General features: G+C 45.2%; 1 protein-coding gene across 1 annotated transcript in view; it reads left to right on the forward strand.

The window, feature by feature from the left end:
* The window catches only part of IDS (iduronate 2-sulfatase), a 47,817-nt gene extending 38,762 nt beyond the window's left edge, over positions 1–9,055 (forward strand). The window contains 4 exon segments of the mRNA XM_077767511.1: positions 1,470–1,596; positions 4,021–4,194; positions 7,448–7,906; positions 7,909–9,055. Of these exon segments, the coding sequence (XP_077623637.1) occupies positions 1,470–1,596; positions 4,021–4,194; positions 7,448–7,906; positions 7,909–7,937 (789 nt within the window). The 3' untranslated portion in view covers positions 7,938–9,055.
* The last annotated feature ends 6 nt before the right edge of the window (positions 9,056–9,061 follow it).

Here is a 9,061-nt window from a genome sequence, read left to right on the forward strand (position 1 = left end):
AAAAAAAAAAAAAAAAAGCCAGCGATCTGGCTGATAAGATGGGCTGGGCACACAGCAGAAGCTGGGGCTGGTCTGATAGGTCAGCAACTCCCTTGTTTCTCACCCTTGGTGGGGGATTCATCTTTTTCTTTAGTATTTGTGAACAAGGTTGGGAGGAGAGTCAGCCCACAGGTGGTCGTGACTCTTATGCCAGTGCTTAGACTGGCTGCTCCTGAACTCCCTCTAGGATTTAGAGACCATGGAGGGTACCTGTTGTCTTGTCCCTCCATTACTCTTCTCTCGCCTGCTGGGAGTCCGTTAGACATGAGCCTCACATGACAGCCACAACCTGTGAGGACAAGCAGTTGCTGTCTTCTGCTGGATTAAAAAGTAGTCAGAGGAAAGACCTACCCATGGCTGTTGTTATGGGCTCAGCTGTGTTCCTCAAAAACTTAATGTTAAAGTCCTGACCCCTCTCAGTACCTCAGAATGAAACCTTGTTTGGAACCAGGATCATTGCAAATGTCATTAGTTAAAATGAGGTCATACTGGAGGGACACCTGGATGGCTCACTTGGCTAAGCATCTGACTTCAGCTCAGGTGATGATCTTGTGGTTTTATGAGTTTGAGCCCCATGTTGGGCTCTGCAATACAGCACAGAGCCTGCTTGGAATTCTCTCTCTGTCTCTCTCTCTCTGTCTCTGTCTCTCTCTCTCTCTCTCTCTTTCTCTCTCTACATCTCCCCCACTTGTGTGTGTTTTTCCTCTCTCTCTCTCCCCTTCTCTCTTTCTCAAAAATAACTTAAAAAAAAAAAAAGATGAGGTCATACAGAGTATGACCAGTGTCCTTGTAAGATGAGAGAGACACACAGGAAGGAGGCCGTGTGGGAATGGAGGCAGAGATTGGGGTGATGTGGCCACAAGCCCATGGACACCAAGGATGTCAGGCACCAGCAGAAGCTGGAAGAGGCAGGCCCCTCCCTCAGAGCCATAGGAGCGAGCCTGGCTCTGCCAACACCTGGGCCTCAGACTGGCCTCCAGAACTGGGAGACAGTACATTTCTACTGGTCTGAGTCCCCCAGTTTCTGGTCCTTTGGGAGTGAATAGAGCTTTGGTAGGGTCCTTGGGGCCATCCTCAGTGGAGTTTGGAGTGCCTGGGGGATGAGTGTCAGTATACTGGGCCATCTCCTGGGACCCATAAGAGTATGTGAAGGAGACAGAAGGGGATAGTAAGTGGCACATCCATCCACTGTGATCTGTGCCCTAAAGTGAAATCTGATTTGCTTAGGAAAGAATCTTCCTTTTGGATCTGCTGTGGACCCCGGATTTCACTGGGACTATGTGGGCAAGGGGCTATGAATGGTGGGGAAATATGAGCAATGGTTTTGCTGAGAGAGTTAAAGGAGTCAGTGGAGGAGCGCTCAGGTGACACTATTCTGTGTGCCCCACTGTGATTCAAATTGCACTCACTCTCCTTTTTTTAATGTGCAGCGGAAAATCCGCCAGAGCTACTTTGCCTCTGTTTCATATTTGGATACTCAGGTTGGCTACCTTTTGAGTGCTTTGGATGATCTCCAGCTGGCCAATAGCACAGTCATTGCATTTGCCTCAGATCATGGTAAGCATTTTCAAATGCCCTGGTGAATCAGTCACTCAAAACATGTGAACTTTTCTGTGAAATGTGCCTTTCTAGACTGCCTTAAACATAGACGTGTTCTCTTTTGGGAAGCAGCAGTGCCCCAAGTCTGGGGTCTTGCGGTGGTTCTGTGATTGCCTTGTTAGTCTTGGGACCTCTTTCCATGGAGGCGGGGCCTCTTTTGGGTCAAGGAGCATTTTGGATGCTTGGGTGGGGGATCTCGTAGCAACCTTTTTCTTTTCTTGATGAACTCAGAAGGAACCCTCTGTTTGTGTGGAGAATGCTTTGAACCCATGATTTTAATCTAGACTGTTGTTGGATTTTAGTTTATCTTACGATCCAGAACAATCCTGGCAGGGCCCAACATGGCCCTCAGACCTGACTGCACCTCTCTACTCCCCGCCCCAATGCTCTCTCTGCCAAGAGATTGAGGCTCCCAGTGCTTTATGTCTTTTAAGGCAGTTTCCTACTTTTTCCCAAAATGGAGACAATTTATTTAAAATCTCTTTTCTTTTTTTTTAAAAATTTTTTTTAATGTTTTATTTACTTCTAGAAGAGACAGAGAGGCAGCGTGAGCAGGGGAGGGTCAGAGAGAGAGGGAGTCACAGACTGAAACAGGCTCCAGGCTCTGAGCTGGCAGTCAGCACAGAGCCCGACGCGGGGCTCGAACCCACAAACCGCGAGATCATGACCTAAGCGAAAGTCGGACGCTTAACCGACTAAGCCACCCAGGCGCCCCTAAAACCTCTTTTCTTAAGTTGAAATTTTTTATCATGCTCTAGAATAGAGGCTAAACAACAACCCCCAGTCCCCATAGCCCTGTTCCCCAGTTACCCACTCCCAGTGGTCTTATCTCATCCTTACCCCTCCCCTTCCCCCAAATTATTTTGAAGCAAATCTCAGGTTGTTCAGTTTTCTGAGCAGTATCTCTAAAAAATTTAGCTCTTTTGAAGTAGAACCATACTACCATTATCATACTTAGAAACAGGAAACAATCCTTTAGTGTCATCAACTATGCAATGGGACAATATTAGATCTTAGTACATATTGTAAAAAGAAGGAAACGTACAGAGCATATAATGTAGGGCCAGGGCACCGTGCCATTTTACCCCACATGCCTGAGGCTAAGTGGTGCTGACAGATCTGGGATCCGTTTGCCAGCCTTTGGTTGTGCATATATATGTGGCTGTGGGGTGTGTGTGTGTGTGTGCGTGTGTGTGTGTGTGTGTGTGTGTGTTTAATATATAGTCATGGAACAAGGCAGAATTGATTTTGCTTGTAAACTGTTTTATTGCATAGTTTGCTTTTCCCACCTAATGTCACAGACGGTTCTCCATGGGATTTCTCACAGGCCCGCCTTAAGCCTTGTAAAGACCCACACCATTTTGTCTTCTCTGGAGGCATCCTAAGTTTTCGCTGTTTCCCTGATGGTTTGCCATCTCCTTCTGGCCCCTCTTCTTGGTGCCTAGTTCCTCTTCCAGTGCTTGCACAACCTGGTGCACCTGTGAAGGCCAGGCCTGTGTGAAAGCTCTTTGCTTCGAGGCAGCTGCATTGATGACAGATGGCCCTCCTGAGACTTCCCACCTCCCAACCACAGTAGCCTTCGCCAGTCCATACATGGCAGCTTGATGTGTCTTTGGTTATTTTGTAACATAAAATTCTCAACGTATAATCTTTTTTTTTTATATATATCAAAACGGGTGCTCTGCTGCAGACGTTAGAAATTTCCAGCTTGGAGTGTTCAAGCTGTCTTTTGCAAGGGATGGATGTTTTAAATCAGGGTTAAGAGGGTTGTGTTGTCATGGTGGTTTTGTTTTGTTTTGTTTTTTAATCAAAGTTAAGGATCTAGAGTCAAGTTATATTTGTTTGGTCTGTGGTATATTTTAACAATTGAATAAGATGTACTTTTTAAAACGTGAGTGATAGTGCCACAGTGTCACAGCCCACTGTTCAGTGGCATGCCATCAGGTATAGATGTGAGCCCGCGGGACTTGCGTCAAGGGAGGCCAGCCCAGGGCCAAGCAGTGGCAGCGCTGGCTGTCGGAGGCCCCGTGCAGGCATGAGGAACCCCTCTCAGCTGGGGTGTGTTTGCACCGGGCCAGGGGTCCCTCAGTGCCCAACCGGGGTGCAATTGCTAGTTGTTTGCTAAGAGTATATAGTTTTGTTTAATAATTTAGTATTTGTTTTCCTTTTAGAGGTTCCTCATTCAGGACAAATGTCTAACTTCAAATAAACAACACTTAGATTTAGGGGAAACCACCCTTTTTGTGGTCATTATAGAGGAATTTCTTCTGATGAGTGTTTGCTTCCTCTGGTTTTTACAACAGGAAATGAAACCGTATCTAAAATGAACAAGCTGCAATATCATTAATCATTTTCTGTCACTCTGTGCTTTTTATGACCCAGGGTGGGCTCTAGGTGAACATGGAGAATGGGCCAAATACAGCAACTTTGACATCACGACGCGCGTGCCCCTGATGTTCTATGTTCCTGGGAGGACGGCCCCACTTCCGGAGGCAGGAGAGAAGCTTTTCCCTTACATCGACCCTTTTGATTCTGTATTGGAATTGATGGAGCCAGGTATAAAATATGCTGAAGTGATATTGCTTGATAGTGAACTCCCTTTAGTTTGTATGTAAATCACCTTACCAGTTCAGAGCCCAGGGCTTACCCGGTCCATTTTCCTGTCCAGTGTTGGCATTCCTGAGTATCTCTGCATCAGGAAGGGGTGGCAGGGCCAGAGCCAAGTATGGCTCCTGTCCACGAGGAGCCTGGAAGATGGGGAGTGATAAAGGAGTAGGTGGCATCCCCAGGATGAGGAGGACTATCATGATGGTGACAACAGCATGCTCCAAAGCTGGGAAGAAGGGGGCGGCAGACTGCACCAGGGCTGGGGCCGCCCCCTGCAGATGAGCATAACTCTTACCTACACACTTCTGCAGGGACTCAGCCCTTTGTGAGGGAGATGTTTGCCATTTTGGCAGCTCACCAGTCTAGTGAGCCACTAGATCTATAAAGTCTGCCAGGTGACTCTGCTTCTGCACTCCCCAACGATGAAGGGCAAGTTTACTCTGACTTCCACGTGCCAGTCCATCCCAGTCTTGAAAATGATACCGATACCTCTCTTCTCTAGGCTGAAATCTCCAGGCTTGCCACGGTTCCTTCAGGGTAGTGTTAGGCCCGTGGTTATCCTGGCCTCTGAACAAATGTCCTTTGAACAAGATAGCCCTTGCTACCGCATGGGGCAACCTGTGCACGTTCTTTGTGAATTATTTCCTGAGTTGATCTGCTCAGCACAGACATGAGTTGTGTACTTCAGATGACATTTGCTTCATAAGGGGTACTTTTTTTCATGAACTCTCAGAAGCTAAGTTGCTCCCTTTCTGGACTTATTTCTTCATTAAATGCATCTAAATCCATTTAACATTTAAATCTTGGTTGATTTTTATTGAAAATTTTTTTTTCTTGATTCTGGCCCATCATTCTGGCCTTTCTGGATCTTTCTTAGTTTGCTTTAAATAGCAATTATAAACAACAGAAAATTTTATTTTCTCTACACGTGATTTTTCTGTGCTGCATGCTTTGCCTTCTTTCAAGTCATTGATCAGGTTAAACCTTTTCAATACATGATTATAGCCCTTTGTTTTCATGGAGAAATCTGACAGGTTGAGAATGTGTTTTTGAAACATTTTTGGGGAGGTGTTCAGCAACTTGTAAATTCATGTAACTACACTGTTTCCAGTTTATGCCCCAATTTTATCTCCAGCCTCTGTCTCTTCCCTGAACTTTGGGACTTGGGTTTCCAATGGCCTATTCCACTTGGCCAGCCTGACATACCCAAGCTGGGCTTCAGGCCTTTCACTGTAAGACCCTTTTGACCCTCTTCCCCTCTCAGGGAATGGCTGTGCTGACTCAGGCCAAAAAATTGTAGAGTCCTCCCGACCCCTGCCTCTCTCCCATCCTCCATATGTAATACGAAGTTCTCATCAGCAAGCCTGTTGCTGTCCATTCAGTCTGTCCATACTGCTTCTCACTGGCTCGTGCTGCCACCTTGGGCCACACCACCACCATCTCCTGCTGGATTCCTGCAATAGCTTGCTGAAGTCTCCATGCTTGTGCCCATAGTCCCCTGGAGTTCCTCCTCCTCACAGTAGCCAAAGTGATCCTGTTAAAACCCAAGTCAGGTGGTGTCACAGCCCTGCTCTGGAGTCTCCCATGATACCTCGCTGAGTGAAAGTCCTTATAATGGCCGACAAGTCCTAATGGGATCTGGGCCCCCATTTCTCCCTGACCTCACCTTTTAACAGGTATCCTGGGTAGCTGTCTTGGGCAGTGGCTCAGAGTCTGGATTTGTGTCATTGCTTCCTTGTGACTAGATTCAGTGTAAACATTTTTGACATATGCACACACACATGAGGTTGTGTGTTTCTGTTGTGTCACAGCGGGATACTTGGTGGTGGCCTGTGCCATTGTTAGTGATGCCAGATTTGATAACCCGATTAAGGTGGCCATATTGGCCAGGTCTTACCATTTTGTAAAAGTGTCTTTCTTTAAGCTTCTTTGTTTCTTTTTATTTACCTTACAAATCAAATGTGTTGGAATAAAATTGGGCAGTATCAAAAAAGTTCTTAAAGATCCAGAAAGGCCAGAACGATGTTCCAAAGCCCAGATAGGTTTTAACAGGAATCAATAGAAAGTACAGGATTGAGACTTTAAAGATGGATCAACCACAGTGAGGTGTCGTATCCTACCCATTTTCAAAATGAACAGAAAACTCTACCACTGGCATGGTGTGGGGAAACCAGAACCCTCACACTGCTGGTGGGGATGTAAAATGGTACAGCTACTGTGGAAAATAGTTTAGCCGTTCCTCAAGAAGGTAAACATAGACTTAGCACATGACTTGGCAATTCCACTCCTAGGTATGCAGCCCACAGAATTAAAAACAGGTATTCAAACAAAAACTTGTACCTGAATGTTCATAGCATTATTCACAATTGCCAGAAGGTTCAAGCACCCCAGGTGTCCACTGGTGGATGAATGATGAGCAAAATGTGCTCTCCCCATACAGCAGAATGTTATTGAGCCTTCAAGAAGGCAGGACATTCTGACCCCTGCTACAATGTGGATGAGCTTTGAGGACATGATGCTCAGTGAAGTAAGCAGTCCTAAAAGGACAAATACTATGTGATGCCACTTACATGAGGTCCCTAGAGAAGCCAAAGTCATAGAGACAGAAAATAGGACAGTGAGTGCCAGGCTGGGGAGCAAGGGAGATAGTAGGGAAGGTTGTGTTTAATGAGGACAGACTGCAGTTCGGGAAGATGGAAAATGTTCTGGGCCTGGATGGTGGTGATGGCTGCAGAACAGGGTGAATGTTTGTGACGCTACTGAAGTGGACGCTAAAACATGGGTCGTTGGTAAATTTGATGTTGTTTGTGTTCTTGCACAATCTAAAGGAGATGTGCTGACATCCAGGAAGGAGTCATCTACAGGGTGACACCATTGAGACTCTGAATATCCTGTCCCGCAACAAATTTTTACTTGGTGGCTTGGGCTACTGTGGGTGATCCTTGCCTGAATCAGTTATTACACTGGTGGCTCGAAAATGCACATTGTTTTTAAAAGTGCCAGGTGGTCATGGACACCTTTGTTGTGTGTCCTCCAACTGGGTGAGGTGCCGAGTTGGCATTCTTCCTAAACTCTTGGGCCAAAACTAAATGTAAAAGAACAAAAGACAATGCGTGGTGCTCAGATGGGCTCCTGTCCTCATCCTAGGGGCTGGCAGCCTTCTGTAAAGTAGTCCATTCAGCTGGATCACTTCCTGTTTCAGGCCGGCGAGTCATGGACCTGGTGGAACTTCTCTCTCTCTCCCCCACACTCGCGGGACTTGCTGGCCTGCATGTCCCACCTCGCTGCCCTGTTCCCTCATTTCATGTGCAGCTGTGTCGAGAAGGCCAGAACCTCGGGAAGCATTTTCGACTCCAGGACCTGGAAGAGGACCCGTACCTTCGTGGTAATCCCCGTGAGTCTGTTGCCTATAGCCAGTACCCCCGGCCTGCAGACTATCCTCAGTGGAATTCCGACAAGCCAAGCTTAAAAGATATAAGGGTCATGGGCTATTCCATACGCACGATAGACTATAGGTACACTGTGTGGGTTGGCTTCAATCCCCATGAATTTCTGGCTAACTTTTCTGATGTCCATGCAGGGGAACTCTATTTTGTTGATTCTGACCCTTTGCAGGACCACAACATGTATAATGACTCTCAGGGCAGAGATCTTCTCCAATCATTGATGCCTTGAGTCTTGCCAAGCACTGAGGAGGGCATATGTAATGTGTTCCCTTCTAGCTGGGGAGAGGAGTTAGAGCTGGTTATTTGGTGGTTATCCACAATATTGGAAGCAACCTGATGGGTAGGCAATCAAAGCATGCATCAACAATTTGGCCTAAGAATATGTAATAGCCCAAGCCTTTGATTCTTTATTAACTTGAGTCTTGATTTATACTTCGTAATTGGACTGAACCATTCTTTCCCATTTTGAACAATCATAGCTTATTTATTGAATGGATAAGTATAAAGCGAGCAGATGAAAATGTTCATTCTTTTAGCTGTCGTCTTGACGGTTAACCTAACATAATAACCTAACCTAACATTATAGTAAAAAAATACCGGAATTATTTGCAGAATTTAGTGCATTTCAAAAAGTAACATATATCACATTCCGTTTAACACAAAGTTCCTGGTTGTTTTGTTTATAATTTAATAACTTAGTTTGCCCAATATATTCAAAATATGATGTCAGTATTTCAGGTTTCTTTTTAAAATGTTAAATAATAATGCCAGATGAGCTTGTCTTTTTTTTTTTAACCCTTTAAAATTTTTTAAAATAGTTTATTTTTGAGACAGAGAGAGATGGAACATGAAGGGGGAAGGACAGAGAGAGAGGGAGACACAGAATCTGAAACAGGCTCCAGGTTCTGAGCTGCCAGCACAGAACCTGATGTGGGGCTCGAACCCATGAACTGCGAGATCATGACCTGAGCCAAAGTCAGATGCTTAACCGACTGAGCTACCCAGGCGCCCCTAAGTCTTATCTTTAATTTTTGTTCTTAAGATTGCAAATTTTCAAAATCCGAAGATAAAATAGGCATGAAGTGATTAATGTGGGATTTCTACATCAAATAATGTGTAATCCTCAGTAAACCAGAGGCATGAAATGTATGGAAAATTCAGTTAAAAATGTTCAGAGATGTCTGGCCCAAGTAATAATTTGTTAGCAAGTAACAAATAGCAAGTAGCAAATAACCCTTGACCTCAGAGATCACCTATTGAAAGGCACTGTTATTCACAGTGGAAAAGATTTAAAGGGTAACTGTATCCACGAATTGAGTCACTCAAAACTAAAGTGTTCTGCTTCTTCAAGAATGGTTGGTTGCAGATAT

Source organism: Crocuta crocuta, unplaced genomic scaffold, assembly GCF_008692635.1.
Source record: "Crocuta crocuta isolate KB4526 unplaced genomic scaffold, BGI_CrCroc_1.0 scaffold840, whole genome shotgun sequence".
Classification (NCBI taxonomy): Eukaryota; Metazoa; Chordata; class Mammalia; order Carnivora; family Hyaenidae; genus Crocuta; species Crocuta crocuta.